General features: G+C 40.0%; 1 protein-coding gene across 2 annotated transcripts in view; it reads right to left on the bottom strand.

Moving 5' to 3' along the window:
- Positions 1–15,852, bottom strand: part of ARHGEF38 (Rho guanine nucleotide exchange factor 38) — a 128,986-nt gene extending 113,134 nt beyond the window's left edge. Inside the window, exon 1 of one of the 2 annotated variants that reach the window (XM_049104806.1) lies at positions 15,362–15,852. In XM_049104806.1, the coding sequence (XP_048960763.1) occupies positions 15,362–15,557 (196 nt within the window). In that variant the 5' untranslated portion in view covers positions 15,558–15,852. The remainder of the gene's footprint in view (positions 1–15,361) is intronic. The other variant, XM_025465803.3, reaches the window with a different exon arrangement.
- Between the last annotated feature and the right edge of the window lie 721 nt (positions 15,853–16,573).

The following is a 16,573-nucleotide window of genomic DNA, read 5'->3' as shown; positions in this document are numbered from 1 at the left end:
CAGTAATTCTCAACCAGCAATTTGCTCCCCCGACCCTCCACCCCCAGAGATATTTGGCAATATCTGGAATCATTTTTGGCTGTCAGGGCTGGGGGTAGTAGGAATGTAACTGGCATTTACTGGGTAGAAGTAAGGGATGCTGCTAAAATCCTACAATGTACTGGACAGTGCCTTTCCAACAAAGAATTATCTAGTCCAAAATATCAGTAGTGCCAATGTTGAGAAGTCCCATTCTAGATGCTGGCAATACAGCAGTGAAAAAAGAGAATAACCTCAGCTCTTATGAAGCTTCTATTCTAGTGATGGAAGAAAAACAATAAACTGATTAATAAAAAAATATGTATCATGCCGGAGTGTAATAAGGCACTATGAAAAAAAACATAGCAGGTGGTGGACAGTGGTTACTATTGTATAAAGAGAAGTCACAGAAGGTCTCATTACTAAGGTCATTTTTGAGCAGAATTCTGAAGGGAAGAAAGTTATGGTATAAGAGTGGGAAAAGCATCACTGTCTTCTTTTAAAAAAATCAATTTGCTAATTGTGCATGAATTTAGGGTAAAGATAAATTTAAGGCAATCTGTGGACAAATTATCAGAGTGTGATTACTTTCTTCCCCTCTTTTTATCACCAAAAACTTTATGCTGACCTAGATATAGGAGTTACACCATGCTCCATTTTTTATATATTTTAGACAAATGAGAAGCAGGTCTGAAAGAGACCTTTTTAATTCAACTTAATTATTACAGATTGGCTCCAAATATCATACACAAAAGAGTGAGCCATGTACAAGTATAGATGTATCTAGTATACATAAATGTGTAGTATATGTGCACATAGTGTATACTGTGAGTATATGAACAGGCTTTTATTACACATGATGTAATCTGAGAACAGGAAAAGTCAGCAAGGTTGACACAAGCGTTAACATGAAGAAGAATATTTTGAAATAAGATCAAATTGTGGCTTGAGTGTTTTGCTTGGTATAATTGTTTTTGCACTGTGAATTTGTACATACTTATAACACATACAAAAAATGATACAAGGCTTGAGTTTTCCTGATAGGTTCATCCCAATCCAAAATCTTATTTGATTAATGATTCACTGAAAAAAATTTAATTACAGTTAAATGTTGATTATACTCTACATGTGAAAAATCAAATACATAAGAAAATTTATTTGTAACTACAATATAATGAAGCTTTGATTTTGTCAGGAAGTATTGATTTCATCTTCCAAGAATTCCTTCATTAAAAGAAATCTAATTTCCCATCTTAATTTAAAATTTCGCTCTATGCAGAAATGCTCAGAGTAATGAAGTAAAAGCACCCTGTGAGGTTATAACTGTATTATTTTTAAATGTTCGGTTGAGTTTTGAATATTTTAAAAACTGGAGCACCATTATAACATAAGGACAATTCTAGATATCTCATTGGTGTGACATTCACAAGCAAGTCAAACTCTGGTCAGTACTCTAAACTATTTTTAAGTGCATTATTTCTATTTTTAGATGTGTAGACTGGTTAACAAAGAAAAGGGGAGAATCACTTCTTAGAACCTTTCATTTGCCCAGATCAAGAGTAACTTAATTTTTTTTATCCATATCTGGTTGTAAGCACGTGAGATTGCATTCCAAGGAATAACGTGTAGATCCTCCATCATGAAGTAGATGAGATTTTTGTATGCCCTTGCTAATGAGGGCAGAACTGTAAGGGTGATCTAAGAAAACAAACAAACAAACAAAACAGCAATATAGAGAAGAGGGTTATGAGATAAGATAAAAATTGATTAATTTTTGTCTGGATTAAATATCATCTAGGTTAAATCCACACCCAGGAGCTGTGACCCTGAAGTGAGTAAGGTGATCAAGACCTGGCTTCAAAGGAACCCATCACAAGGAAGGGCCTCCTTTACCCATTCAGGATGTTCATTGCACAACTGCTATGGCACCTACTTATTGTTTAGCATTTATTCGTTTACTCACTCATTTATTAAACAAATATGATCATTGAGTACTGGCCACCTTTTCCTCAGTCTTGAAGATATAAGTGTTCCTGTCCTTGGGAGTTTCAATCAAGTAAAAGAAATCAGCATGTAAATAGTGAATATGAGAAATGTATAGAGGATGTGATATATTTTGCGTGAAATGACTCAGAAGAATTGACTTGAAAAGATGAGTAGGGGGGTTGTAAAGCAAACAGGGTGAGGGAGAGCACTCCAGGCCGAAGAAATAGCATGTAGCAAGGCATACCAGTCCAAAGAAAAACTGCCCACAGAGATGAGCGTGGAAAGATGGAGTCAAGTTGTAACTTAGACCTTATATCCATTGTGACAACCAGAGATCTCCAACCTTTATTATTTTTTATTATTATACATAATAGAAAATTTACCCTGGTTAACTATTTTTAAGTGTACAGCTCAGCTGCATTAAGTACATGCACATCAACCATGCACATCAACCATGACCACCATCTGTCTCCATAATTTTTTTCATCTTCCCAAACTGAAACTCTGTACTCATTGACCACTAACCCCCACTCCCCTTTTCCCCAGCCTCTGACCACTACTACTCAACTTTCTACCTCTATGAATTTGACTACTCTAGGTACCTAAAGTAAGTGGAATCATACAATATTTGTTCTTTTGTGTCTGGCTTAGTTCCCTTAGTATCATATCTTCAAGCTTCATTCTTGTAGTATGGACATAATTTCATCCCCAATTATTTTAAAGATTTGATTTATTTGAGAGAGAAAGAGCTAGAGAGAGAGAGAGACAGAGAGAGAGAGCACAAGCAGGGTGAGGGGCAGAAGAAGAGGGAGAAGCAGGGTCCCCGCTGAGCATGGAGCCAGATGTGGGGCTCAATACCAGGACCCTGAGATTATGACCTGAGCCAGCGGCAGCCGCTTAACTGACTGAGCCACCCAGGCACCCCTCATCCTCAATTTTTTTGATCATATGTCAAACTGTTTTGAGCATGAATCTCTAGTATACGGATAGTATTAATGTATCATGTATATTATAATGAAAAATCAAAAATAAATATTTTCAAAGGACAAAACTGAAAAATAAACATATTTTTCTTTCATAATGGGTTGTCTTGAAAAACTCCTGGGATATCTTTATCTCTTTGGATACCATCACTATAGAACATGGAAAAGCACTGAGGACTATTAAGCCAGAGGAGCAATACGGTTTGACACTCCAACCCAGTTTTTCATCAAACATCCTCATCCTGCTATGTGCTCTGTTGTTAGTGATGAGTAGTAGTTTTCAAGATTAAATAATTCAAATAATCGGATTTGTATTCTTAGAGTGGAACATTCTAGTGAATCTATCAAGTATACCCCTCATCATTGCAGTTGTGCCTATTTCTAACTTCCACATATTACATTTTGTTGAAAAGCATAAAATAATACAGCCACTGAAATAGACTTGGGTTTTTTGTGTGTGTGTGTGTGTTTTTAAAAGATTTTATTTATTTATTCATGAAAGAGACACAGAAAGAAAGAGAGGCAGAGACACAGGCAGAGGGAGAAGCAGGCTCCATGCAGGGAGCCCGATAGGACTCGTTCCTGGGACCGCAGGATCACGCCCTGGGCAGAAGGCAGGTGCCAAACCGCTGAGCTACCCAGGGATCCCCCTGAGATAGACTTGTTGATCATTGTTTACTTCAAGATTGTAGATGGATGTGGGGGCAGAAACCAAGAGTCTCCTGATATTTTTGAGTATTGTTCAAAATTTAATCAAAATCAGTAAATTCCTTAAATCACAAAACAGGTACCAGTGCTAAAAGCTAAGGGTAGAATAATGGAGACTACATGGTGGTTGAAAAGCATGTATGTTGGAGGCAAGTCAACCTTGGTAAAATTTCGTCTTCACCATTTACTAGCTCTGTGACTGTGGGCCTGATGGCTATGTCTCTCTTAACCTTAGTGTTATCATCTATAAATACATGACAATACCTTTTTTGTTTTGGTTTGTGATTTTTTCGGGTTTTGTCTTATTGTGTTTTGGACCCTGTCAGGATCTCATATTGTTAGAACATTATCAGGGGGAAAAAAAGAACATTATCAGGGCAATACTTTCTTTGCCAAGTTGTTTAGAGGGTAATATAACATAATGTACCTATGTGCCTAGTACACATGCTCAGGTGGTGTTAGTACCATCTTTTTCATTTCTTAATGAACCCTCTAACAGGGAAACCAGTTTTAATGCCTTGTCCCATGTAGTAGGACACATTTAATCTCTGTCTGGAATGCCTACCACACCCGTGCCCCTAAACAATCCAAACTAGATTTCAAGATTCAGATTTCAATGTTTCTACTTTTGCCATTTTAGAGGTGTGATAAAGTTCTTTCTCATCACAATTCTTACATTGCTTTATTGTGTCTCTAATATCATAATAACCACTTAATATGATGTGGATATTGTGATGAGCTGATTAGTTCCCCTTTAGGAGTAAAAAATTTATTGCCGTAGCTGCAGGGAGCACCCCCAGCAGACAAGCCCTCTTCAGGGATTGTCTCAGATAAGAATATCTCCCAGGTCCTACCTCCTTCCCAAGGTGGCCCCAGCAGGTAACTTGAAGGGTGATACAAAGGCTCAGGTCCTTCATACCACTGGTGACAACTCCGAAGGATCATGTTATCTTTAGGACTTGCCTTTAAAGTTGGCTAAGGCTTCCATTGAGACTAGATAAGAGTATTAACTGCTTCTCTCTCAGCTCTTTGCCTTTCCCTACTCTTCCCCAGGTGGTTGGTCACAAGAACATAAGAAGCTCCTACACCCTAATCTCCATCTCGGAACCTGCAACCCAGAAACTCGACCTGCGGCCACACCTCAGGCACTTCGCACATTTCTACAATTATTGGCTCACTGCCTGTCACTAAATGGATGGGGCTTGCTTCTGATGTATTTCTATATTCTCAGGATCTAGTCAATATCAGGCACATACGAATACCGAGCAAATGTTCGTTGAATAAATTAATTAAAACTGAGATCTCATTTCTTCGGCCAAGAAATTATTTCCTTTCTTTTTAAATTAGATTTATTTATTTACAGTCTCTCTCCCTTTACAGTAAAGGAATTTAGAGCAGCTAACCTAAAAGTTGACAACAATTAAGTAATGGGGAAATAGGAATAACAATATTGTAAAGACGAATAAATCAATGATAATGATCAACATAGTTGTAATTAGTCACTCAATATTTTTCAGTCATTGAGCTGAGCATCACATACCAGGCACTGCTTAAGTGTTAAAATAAGACTAAATCTCTATCTCCAAGGAGAATTACATTTAAACAGAAAAGAGATGGGGCATCTCAGTGGCTCAGTGGTTGATCGTTTGCCTTCAGGTCAGGTCGTGGTCCCAGGGTCCTAGAATCGAGTCCCCAGGGGGAGCCTGCTTCTACCTCTGCCTATGTCTCTGCCTCTGTGTGTGTGTTTGTGTGTGTGTGTGTGTGTGTGTGTGTGTCTCATGAATAAATAAATACAATCTTTTAAAAAAGAAAGAAAAGAGAAGTGAAAATGAAACAGCATAATTTTAGAGCATAGTAGGGTGGTACAAAGGCCCCAGAAATGCCTGCACACCTGAAAATATGCCATTTTGGCATATTGATTATTTTGAGAACTGAAGGGATCTGAGAAATACCAGATGCAGGAAGAGCTCTCCTTCCTCCCACTTTGTACCTAAGAACAAAGTATACATTTCTTGTGAGCAAGATGCTCTCCCAGTATCAGGTAGATAACCTTCTTATTACCAGAGATAGGGAGTTGACATCAAGGTGAGTCTGTACAAACCTCACTAAAAATAACCTTTATGGTCCATGAGTTCTCCCCCACATATTTCCTGTTCTCTTTCCCACAATTTCACACCATTTCCCACAATCTCACACCACTTTTTCCCTTTGTCTTCTCACATCTCCACAACTTATCACTCTTTGATAAAATGGTATCTAACCATGGGTCTGTTTCTTGGGGATTTTCTTCTATGATGCCATCCATGCCATGTAAAAATGTTAACATCAAATAAAATCTATATCCTTTTTTTCCTGTCAATCTGTCTTTTGTCATGTCAACTTACAGGTTCCAGGCATAGAAGCTAAGAGGATAAAGGAAATGTCTTTCCTTCCCTATACCTCTTTAGGTAGGATGGTCAGAGAAGGACTCTTCCAGAAAGAAAGCAGAGGCCTCAATGATGAGAATTCACCCTTGTGGAGAGATTTTAGGGAAGAAACTTTTAGGCAAACAAAATAGCCACTCTAAAGCCCAAGCCTTCAGTACAAATTGGACTCCAAGCTCCAGGAAGATAAATACAGTAAATTGCTTGTTTTTATCTGGGAGGGAGACATGTTCTAATTCTTAAGAGGAGGCAGAGTTTTTCCTTGAATAAAACTGGATGGCACCAAGAGAAGTAAACAATGTCTTCATCAACTATTTCACAACAAAGACAGAAGCAGAAATCTGTGACAGCTTTTTGTAGTGACATTGAAGGCCTAACATTAAGAAGCATTCAGGAAAGACAATTCTGTGAGGGGCTGTGGTGACTCAGGGTTCTCAGATCAGTAGCTTGATGACATGACCTTTAAGTTTTCTCCCTTGAGCCAGAACTGGGTGTCAGACAGTCAAGATTACATTCTCTATCAAGGGCCTCAGCTCAGGTATCCTAGAGTGTTCATTTATTCTCTGATTCATTAATCAAGACAGAAATTGTTCATAGCAACCTAGGACAAAGGCTTTTTAATCATAACACTATTTTCCTGCTGCATTTAAGATTCCCAATTTAGACTGACTTCATAGAATTCTATGGAAATATCACCTACCACATAATGAGCTGCTTGTTCCCAGTATATAATTCCATTTTTTTTCATTTGCACATGCGTACCCCACCACCATTACTCCCACCCATCCCATCCTCATGGCTGTAGAATAAGGTTCTCAGGGTTTGGGTTGTATATTAGTTTTTGAGATGCAAATAAAAAAATTATGGCAAGAACAAAATTTTAAAAATACTGTCAAGGGATTCCTGGGTGGCTCAGTGGTTGAGCGCCTGCCTTTGGCCCAGGGTGTGATCCTGGAGTCCTGGGATCGAGTCCCATATTGGGCTCCCTGCATGGAGTCTGCTTCTCTCTCTGCCTATGTCTCTGCCTCTCTGTGTGTCTCTCATGAATAAATAAATAAAATCTTAAAAACAAATAAAAAATAGTGTCAAGATAATCAAGAAAGTGGGAAATGGAGATCATCAAGCTATTACTATAGGCCAGGCTTGCTTAACCTAACTTTGTAATTTTGTTTCCTTACAATTAAACAAACAGAATATTTATTGAACAGCAACACTCCTGCAGGGAAGTGTCAGGCTTTATCGTCATAGCAGAGGAATGTCACTACATTAGAAAACATATACCCCAACTGTCAAATTGCTTTGACTTCTTGCTACTAATAAACCATCTAGATGAATACCTTCTAAGTGAATGACTTAGATGCATCTTATTTGCAAACATTTAAAGCACCAGAGTTCCAATCCAAGCTCTACTACCTGAAGGAGTTTAGGACGTGACACCCGAAAATACGCTGCATTGGTATATTGATTATTTGAGGCTGAAGGTACTTGATAAACAGTAAATGTGGAGAGAGGCTTTCTCTGAACTCCCTCTATCTGCTTAAAGATGGATCCTCCAAAGATTCACAAATCTCCTCCTCAAGAGTTTCATCAACTGGGGAACATTGACTCTTATCATAGGAGAGAAAACTAGAAGTTGACACCACATCCAGACAAACTTCGTCACAAACTATTATATCCCCATTCTATTCTTCTCAGAACCCATTTATCTTTCCTAAAATGATTTACCCTCCCCTACATTTCCCTTTCCCGTCCCTATTATGGTGCTGTATAAGCTCTCAATCTCACAATTTTGGGAGTATGGGTCTTTTTTTTTTCCTGTGATGCTGTCCAGCAGGTAATATTCAAAATGAAAACGCTTCTATACATTTTCTCCTATTAATCTGCCTGTTGCCACTTTATTTCATAGGCCCAACCAGTGAATCAGGGAGAGTAGAGGGAAGTTTTTCCTCCCCTACCTACCTATATTTTCAACTATGAAACCAGAACTGGAAAGGTGCTGAGATTAAATAATAGTGTGTGAAAGTCCCTGGGCCAGTGCCATTTTGAAGAGATCAGTCACTCAGTCTCTGCCTTTCCTTCCCTCTTGCTCTTCACACATAGTGTAGAATAAGGGCCATCTCCTAAAAATAGCTTATAACCAAAAGCCACTCATAAACAGCCTTCCTTGAATGTCCAAATGGAGGCTCACACATCATGTCTACATATTTAACAGTTGTAAGTCAAGCTGACAAACTGTTAAATAAAATATATCTATTTTGATAAATATACCTTCCTAATAATCTGGAAGGCCAAGTTCAAATTTAGATTTTTTTCAGCAGGAGGCCCTGGCCCACATTCACTCTTCCCAAGTTCCGAGGTCTGAATCTTTACTCTTCCTCCCTCGGCTCTCTCCCTCCCACCAGGGGCCTGGTAGGCTTAGTGTGAATATCTCAGTTTGATCAAGCTCTAGACACACCTTCATAATTAATGGCCTTTCAGACCCAAGGGGGTACACATCAGCAACCACAGTCTGCCCCAAGGAGGGTGCTATGGAAGAGGCCCCAGCAGGTCTCAGAGTCAGTATTGGGACCTGTTGAAACAGGAAGTTCCATCATCCAGGGACTCTGAACTTGGTCTAGAAATAAGGTAAAGGTCTCACGGCATCAGTAACTCTGGCCCCATGGACTCCTCATCTTCCTGGTGGAAAGGGGGCCACAGAAGGGCACTTTCAGGCACAACCTGAAACCAAGTCTTGCCTGGTTCTAAGGGTTGATATTTGCTTACAAGTTCAGGAGTCCCTGCAATAGTTTCACCCTTACCAAGAAATCAATATCCACAGAAGTACTGAAGTTAGCATGAGTATGTCAAGAAAGGCAATACTATAAAAAGTCTTTTCCTTTCCTGTATTTGCAGAAACAAAGAGGAATGTAGCTTAAATCCTTTTTTCTGAGACATCTTTTCCCAACTATACCATTATTTTAAGGTATATTTCTATTCATGCTTTGTACATCTGAGTTCCCTCTTTTTCTCTCTTTCTCTCTCCCCTTCCTCCTCTCCCCTCCCCCAAAATACCTTTACCCCTCACTTCTTCCCTCCCCCTCATACCTCTTCCACTCCCTCCTCCTCTCTCCTTCCTTCCTTTCTTCCATTCTTCCCTCCCTCCCTCTTGACTTCTCATTTCTAGTTTCCATAAATCCATAATTTTTGTGGATCGAAAAACACACTTAGAAGCTGGATTTGCTGCCTTTAAGAAAAGTTATATCTCGAGTCCCAGAAGTAGAGCACAGGAATAAATTTTCTTATCACAATTTGATTGTAGTGGAATAGCTCCAACTCCTTGATTCCTGGGATTCACCCTTTATTTAATTCAAATAACTCTCCCCCAAAACTGTAAAATATAATACTATTACTATTATGTAATATTATGTAATATGTAAAATACTAAAAAAGAGAGAAGTAAAATATCATGCTTCTTTTTGGCTTCTTTGAGTGTGATGAGGCAGAAATGACGTAGATTTACAATGGCCTGAAAATTTTGGACTTTTATAAAGATTTACCCTTCAAACCATGAAAAACACCCTATTTATATTGGTGTTACCCCCTGATCCAAGTATTTCCTGCTTCACTAAAGGGTGTATGGAGGCCCATAAAAAAAGGATTTCCTCCATACTCAGAGAACAGGAGGCACACAAAGGGCTGTAGCACTGGGATAGAAATGTGCATAGACAGCCGCACAATTAGTTTTATTCCATCCTTCACCAGGCCCAGAACAGAAACCACCAAATCTCCCAATGGTAACTGCTCCTCCTGGTCACTTACAGATTGGTCTGTATTCTTAAAAATCATAACAAATTAAATGTTCCCATAATCTTACCATATCTAGCTTATTATTTGAGACATTTGTCCTTGTACTTGCAATATGTGTTATTCTGTAACACGTTCATGTGGTAGGTTGGTTCCTTATCATCACCATAGTAAGAACACTTGAAAATTTTATAAAAACAATGAAGCAATCCTTCCTTTGTTATTTTAAAGATTTTATTTATTTATTCATGAGAGACACAGAGACACAGGCAGAGGGAGAAGCAGACTCTTCAAGGGGAGCCTGATGTGGGACTCGATCCCAGGACTCCGGGATCACACCCTGAGCCAAAGGCAGACGCCCAATGTCTGAACTACCCAGGTGTCCCAAAGCAATCCTTTCTTAATGAGAATGACACAACAGTCTTTGCAAAAAAAGAAAAAAGGAAAGACAAGAAAATACTACAGACCTATTATGAATTGGGGATGTGGATTTGACTTGTGTTATCAGCAACAGTAATGGCATAAAATGTCACTCTTTCACCTGATACTTGACAAGCAAGAATATGCATTAGCCAAAAAATTAACCAGAGGCTTAGTGTGGCCATATGGAATAAAAGCAACTGACCCACTGTCTTAGTTTGGGCTGTTATAACAAATCTACAATAGATTGGGTAGCTTAAACAACAAACATTTTATTTCTCATACTTCTGGAGGCTGGGAAGTCCAAGTTCAAGGCCAATCCAGTGTCTGGTAAGGGCCCCCCTTCCTACCTGGTAGATGGCTGTTTTCTCAAATCCTTACATGGCAGAGAGCAGAGAGAGGGAGCGAGTGCTCTCATATTGTCCTTATAAGGTACTAATCCCATTCAGCAGGGTTTTACCCTCATGACCTGATTATCTTTCCCAACCCCACCTCCAAATAATACTACATTGAGGATTAGGCTTCAATACGTGAATTAGGAGGGGTTATAAATAGTCATTCCAGATCACCCACACTGAGAGGAAACCTATAATGTCAGTTATATCAGTCATGTAGGGTTTTCAGAAAAGGCTGCTGAATGTTAAACAATGACCTTTGTACAATAAGTTTCAATCATTACAGAAATGTCTCAAGTACATACACAACTGTATCTACGTACTATAGATAGACAGGTGATTTGTATATACACAGGCACACTTGTACAAACATAACTTTAAATTAGGCATATTTCAAATGTAGAGCTCACACATATAATCATGCACAAAATCATTCCTTAAAGAAAGAGTCGGAATAAATTAGCCAGTACATTTCCCCTGCCTTGATCATTCTCTGTGACTCCCGGTAAAATGGCAATGAGTAGCTGAGCTAGGTGGGAAGTTAAGGTGATGCAGCTCTTGTGATGAATGGAAGAAGAGGAATGAGTCAAAGGAGGGTCTGCTGTGCTCTAAAAGGTAGAGTCAGGAATGAAATAGGCTCCCACTGGGAATTATTTATTATCTAGGCAATTCTGTACATTTTCATCCCTAATATGTTTATTTCTTTTTACTGGAGAGTTGTCTTTATTAATAGAAACATGTATCCTCACATTTGAAGATACAAGGGCTCTTAATTCAGGCTCCAATGCCTTTCCTCACACTGATTCCCTACCTGGACCAGTTCATTCAAGTCATTCATTCTGTTTGAAAGATACTGAATGCTTATGGTGTGCTGGGCATGATTCTAAGTGCACAGATGGAACAGTTACCAAGACAGATAAGGTCTCTTTCATGGAGAGGGGGATGAAAGATGGGAGAGGAAATGGAAGTCAATAATAGGCAATAAACAAGAAAACAAACCACAAAATTTCAGACAGAGGTAAGTACGATGAAGAAGTTAAAACACACTTCTCTCCCCCTTCAGCTTTTTCTCCCCCAGCCCACCTTATCAACTCTTAACGACAGTGTTTTCCACAACGCTCCCCTGCCCAATTCTGAACAGACCATTTCCTCCTTTTATGGACCCGCTGATCCCACCTGTACTCCGTCATGCCACTTTATTGCATTTGTTTACCTGTCTTATCTTTCCCAATGAGACTTTAAGCCCCTTTGGAGTAAAGGTCAGACATTTTTTTTTCTTAATGATTTTGTAGTTGTAATCCCTGGCACATATTCTGGTTTTGCTCACCACATAGCATATCCAATAAATGCCAATTAACTGAACAAATCTGTTGAAGGAATAAAAGAGCCGTTAAGAATAGACTAGCAAAGAATTGTTATCGTACAACTTGAGGCTTAATGACTAATAAGTCTGTGATCACAGACTTCTTCAAAGATTTTATGATACTCTCATTAGAACCATTTTTTTAAAGGTTTATTTATTTATTTATTTGAGAGAGAGAAAGAGAGCATGCACGTGTGCACATAGGGGGGACAGAGGGAGAGATATTTCTTTTTTAAAGATTTTATTTATTTATTTGACAAAGAGAGAGAGAGCACAAGCAGGAGGAACAGCCAAGAGAATGGGATAAGCTGGCTCCCTGCTGATAGCAGGGAGTCCAATGTGGGGCTCCATCCCAGGACCCTGGGATCATGACCTGAGCTGAACGCAGATTCTTAACCTATTGAGCCACCCAGGCACCCCTAGGGAGATAATTTTTCCAGCAGACTCCATGCTGAGCGAGGAGCCAATGTGGGGCTCAATCTCATGACCCTTGTTACCATGACCTGAACTAAAACCAAGAGTTGGACCCTTACAGACTGAGCCAGCCAGGTGCCCCTAGAACTATGTTCTATTGTTTAATCTAGTAGCTCTCAGTGTGCAATTTTTAAGGAAATTACAATTTAGGATTCACACGAAAGTGATGTCAGCCAGAAAGTGAATGAACAAGTAGACTGTGTGGTATGAGTAAGAGGTGAGCCCAGGGGCACCACAAAAAAGGTCTAAGATTTCCCAGAACCCAGAGAACTTGGTCAAGGAGAGAGAGCAGTGAACCGTATTACTCCAATAGCAACACAGCCCTGAAAGACTGGCTAAATAATCTAAGGCCTCCTTCCAGCATTGAAAAGCATGTTGTGATCTCACAATGGCTTTGGGCCATCCATCGGAGAGCTCTAACCAGCTCAGATCCATATTCAGTGCCTCTCAGGGAACTACCAATTCCAAGGCAGGCAGAGGAAAAACTCTTGGCATTGCAATAATAAAAAAATTTCTTAAAGTGATTTGTATTCATCTGTATGATAATGGGCATAATGCAGACCAGAGTACAAACCCAACAAAACTGATTGCTTTAAATGGTAATATGAAAATGTTTTTTATTGTTGCCAAAGCAGTTACAGGAGAATCATGCCAAAAGTTCTCTAAGGCATTACATATCAGACTTGGATTTTATTAAGAGTTACATCTGAAAAATGTTATTTATCAGGGGGCCAGCCTATCTTTACATGATGATGTGTCTCCTATATAGACAATTCTAGGAACATGGTTAACTCCTGAGTCTTTTCTTCTAGCTTCAAAGGTAGGATCCTACAAAGCAGAGGGAAACCACAAATCCGATGGAGTACATAAGCAGCCTGAGGTCTTCTGTCAAGTAACCAACAAACATCTGCCTTCTTTTGTGGTCACAGATGAATTTTTTTTTTAATTAAGCTTAGAAAGTGAGTAGCAAAATTTTCCACTTATTTTGTTAATGAAAAATCTGAACCAAAAAGATGCTGAATTAGCAAATCTCAGACAGAATAAACATGTTATTAGAGATAAAGCCAGGGTTTCTTTTTACTGAATTTGTTTAGGCGGTCTCTTCATCAAAAGACAGAAGAAGAATTGAAATAGATTAGTAAATTTGATTAATAGGGGGAAAGTCTTATTTTATCAGCATTGTTCCCATTATTCCTAAAATAAAAAATATTTATTGAGCACATATCCTGTGTCAGGCAATATGTGAGATATTTCATATAATTACCTAATTTTATTCCCCCAGAAATACTAAGTGGTATCATCGTCCCACTTTCACAAACAGGGAAACTGCGGCTGGGAAATTAGAAGTAATTTATTCCAAATCTTGTAGGTCATAAATTGAAGAGCCAGGATTGCAAGACAAATGTGTATAGCTTTGAAGAGCCAGGATTGCAAGACAAATGTGTATAGCTTTAAAATTTGCATTCCTTCCAATGTATACACTGCCTTGAGAAAGGTTAATTTCAAAGATCGAACAATACCCCTTTCCCATTTTTTGAAAAGTCCTTTAAGGATACAACTTGACTGCTTTTTAATCTTGAACTACCAGGGTTTTTTTTTTTTTTTTTTTTTTAAGTATTAAATCATACTAGGAATCTTTAAAGATTTCATTTAAATGTGTTTAATTTACTTAATTTGTGTTACAAAGTCTGAGTATTTTCTTTCTTTCTTTCTTTCTTTCTTTCTTTCTTTCTTTCTTTCTTTCTTCTTCCTTTCTTTCTTTCTTTCTTTCTTCTTTTCTTTCTTTCTTTCTCTTTTGGAAAAGAGACCTACTAAGTAAAAGTGTGTCCTGTTGGTCTTTCTAGCTTCATCATAATTTGTCAGTCCAGAATGACAGCTCACAATGGGATTATAAGAGCTCAAACACACAGTGTGCTCAAAGCAGGAGAGGCGGATTCTGGGGATCACATAACAGGTACTGCAGTGGATACTTAAAACATTGCACAATCAACATCAAAATGAAGTTTGCTTGAACAAGTGACCTTCAAGAGAAAGGGAGGAAAAAGAGAGGGTGGATGGGAAGGGATAGATATTTAGGGCCTTAAACTGGACATTTTATATAATAACTTATATGTCAAACTATCTTACGACCATCACAAAATAAACTGAAGTTATTTCCTCAAAAGTCATTCAATCTAAGCATGCTAAACATCTCTTACCATATTTGGATACAGCTCGATTCACTCTAAAGGAATGAACACCTCTGTGATTTTCAACAAATCCCATTATACCAACCCAATGACTAACATTCTTCGTTTTTCACAGGCATGATTGCAGTTCCATGCCCCTCTTTAGGATAACCACAATCACAGTTCACTACAATTACTTAGATAGATCTCATGGTGCGACATCCCACACCTATCTATTGAGAGAAACCATATCTTGTCGGTTTCTAAATCATTTGCTTTCTAGCGCTTCCCACTTGGTAAACTGGCTGGAGGAGGGAGAAGGAAGGGAGGAAGATCGCAGAAGAGATATTACCCTTGCCAGGAAAAAATACATATATTCAGAAAAAAATCAGAATTGGTTCGTTAAGTATTGAAGCACATGATAAGTTTCTTCCCTATAATTTATGAATGACATTTACTTTCATTCTCTCTTTTTTTTTTTTTTTTTTTTTTAATTTTCTTATTTGCCTGGTTTCCCAGTTTACCGAGAAGGTCCTATTCCATTTCTCTGCTTTGCCTTAAGTGATTTCTTTGCAAGTGGAGGCATAGGAGACCGGGGCTGCGAGCGCAGGGACCTAGGACAACCGAGCCGCGCGGTTACCTTGCAGTTTCTGGCTGTATTCCGTCCTGTCCGACTGGCTCCTCCTCAAGGCACCGGAGTGCTCCCCAGGGGCTCCGCCGTCCACCACCGTGTCCGTCTTCCTTCTCTCCAGCATGTAGAGCCTGGGCCTCAGGAAAGTCAGATTCTTTCTCTTGGTGCCCATGCTCTCTTTCCCACCGGCTTCCCTGGGCTCCATCTGAGGCCAAGGCAAGCTCGTGAGGCTTGCAGGCAACGGCTGTTTGCCCAAGTGCCTCAGGGTCAGGGCTGAAGCCACTAGAGTGACCCGTTGAACTGCCCCCTTCCTACTAAACGGCTTCCCCGGCTTGCCCGGAGCCCGGGTGACCTGGCTGTGACTGCCACCTGTGCCGAGCCCCAGAGCTCCACCCCGATGAGGTCATTCTTTTTTATACCTAGAATCCAACAGGGGAAGCTGCCACCTGTTACCTGAGAGACCAGCAGCACAGAGCTAGGCAAAGCAGAGAGTGCGCTGTCACCTGCTACGGGAGCAAACAAAAATCCCATTGTGTGCAGAGGGCCTGGGGGTGGGGGAGAAAGCAAGAACAAGGTGGGGCAGGGCCGAAGGGAAGCGCACAGGAGCGTGACCTGCAGCCTGTGGGTGTTCTGTGTGCCCCAGCGTGCAGGTGCACTGGGACACGGCCTTGCCCTCTGTGCCTGGGACGGACGTGGGCTTGCGTGGGACTTTCAGCCAGAGTCACTCATGTGTGACCGGCCCCCGGAGTCAGTGTGCGGCGATTAGGCTGTACATTGGCATCCCAACCAATGGGATACAGAAATAGGGTACGGAATCCTTTTTAAGGATGACCGTGTGCATTCAAAGGTCACCCTTCCGCCTTTCTGAGCACTCCTAGATTATTTACTAAAAAAATGTATTTGGCAGACCCTGATCCACATTCTTGAGGCAACAAGAGATCGCATTTAAGAGGCCTGCCTGGCAGCAGGCCCAAGACGAGAAGGAAATGTCCACAGAATCCTGGAGTCTTTTGATGTCTCCTGTCCACCCGGGACCCTTGCCTGCAATCAACCCTTTCACGGTCCCAGCTCTGTATTCTCTGTCCTGGCGTTTAGGAAAATAAGCACTACTGTGGCATCAGGGGGTGATTTCTGGAAGGTCTTTTCCCGTTTCGCAGAGGGAGTGCCAGGACGCAGCAGCTCACCTTGGGAAAAGAAGGGAAGAGAAAATGCTTGAAACTG

The sequence above is a fragment of the Canis lupus genome, chromosome 32, assembly GCF_003254725.2.
Source record: "Canis lupus dingo isolate Sandy chromosome 32, ASM325472v2, whole genome shotgun sequence".
NCBI lineage: Eukaryota > Metazoa > Chordata > Mammalia > Carnivora > Canidae > Canis > Canis lupus.
The sequence above is the reverse complement of the archived record's forward strand: the minus strand, read 5'-3'. Positions and strand labels throughout refer to the sequence as shown.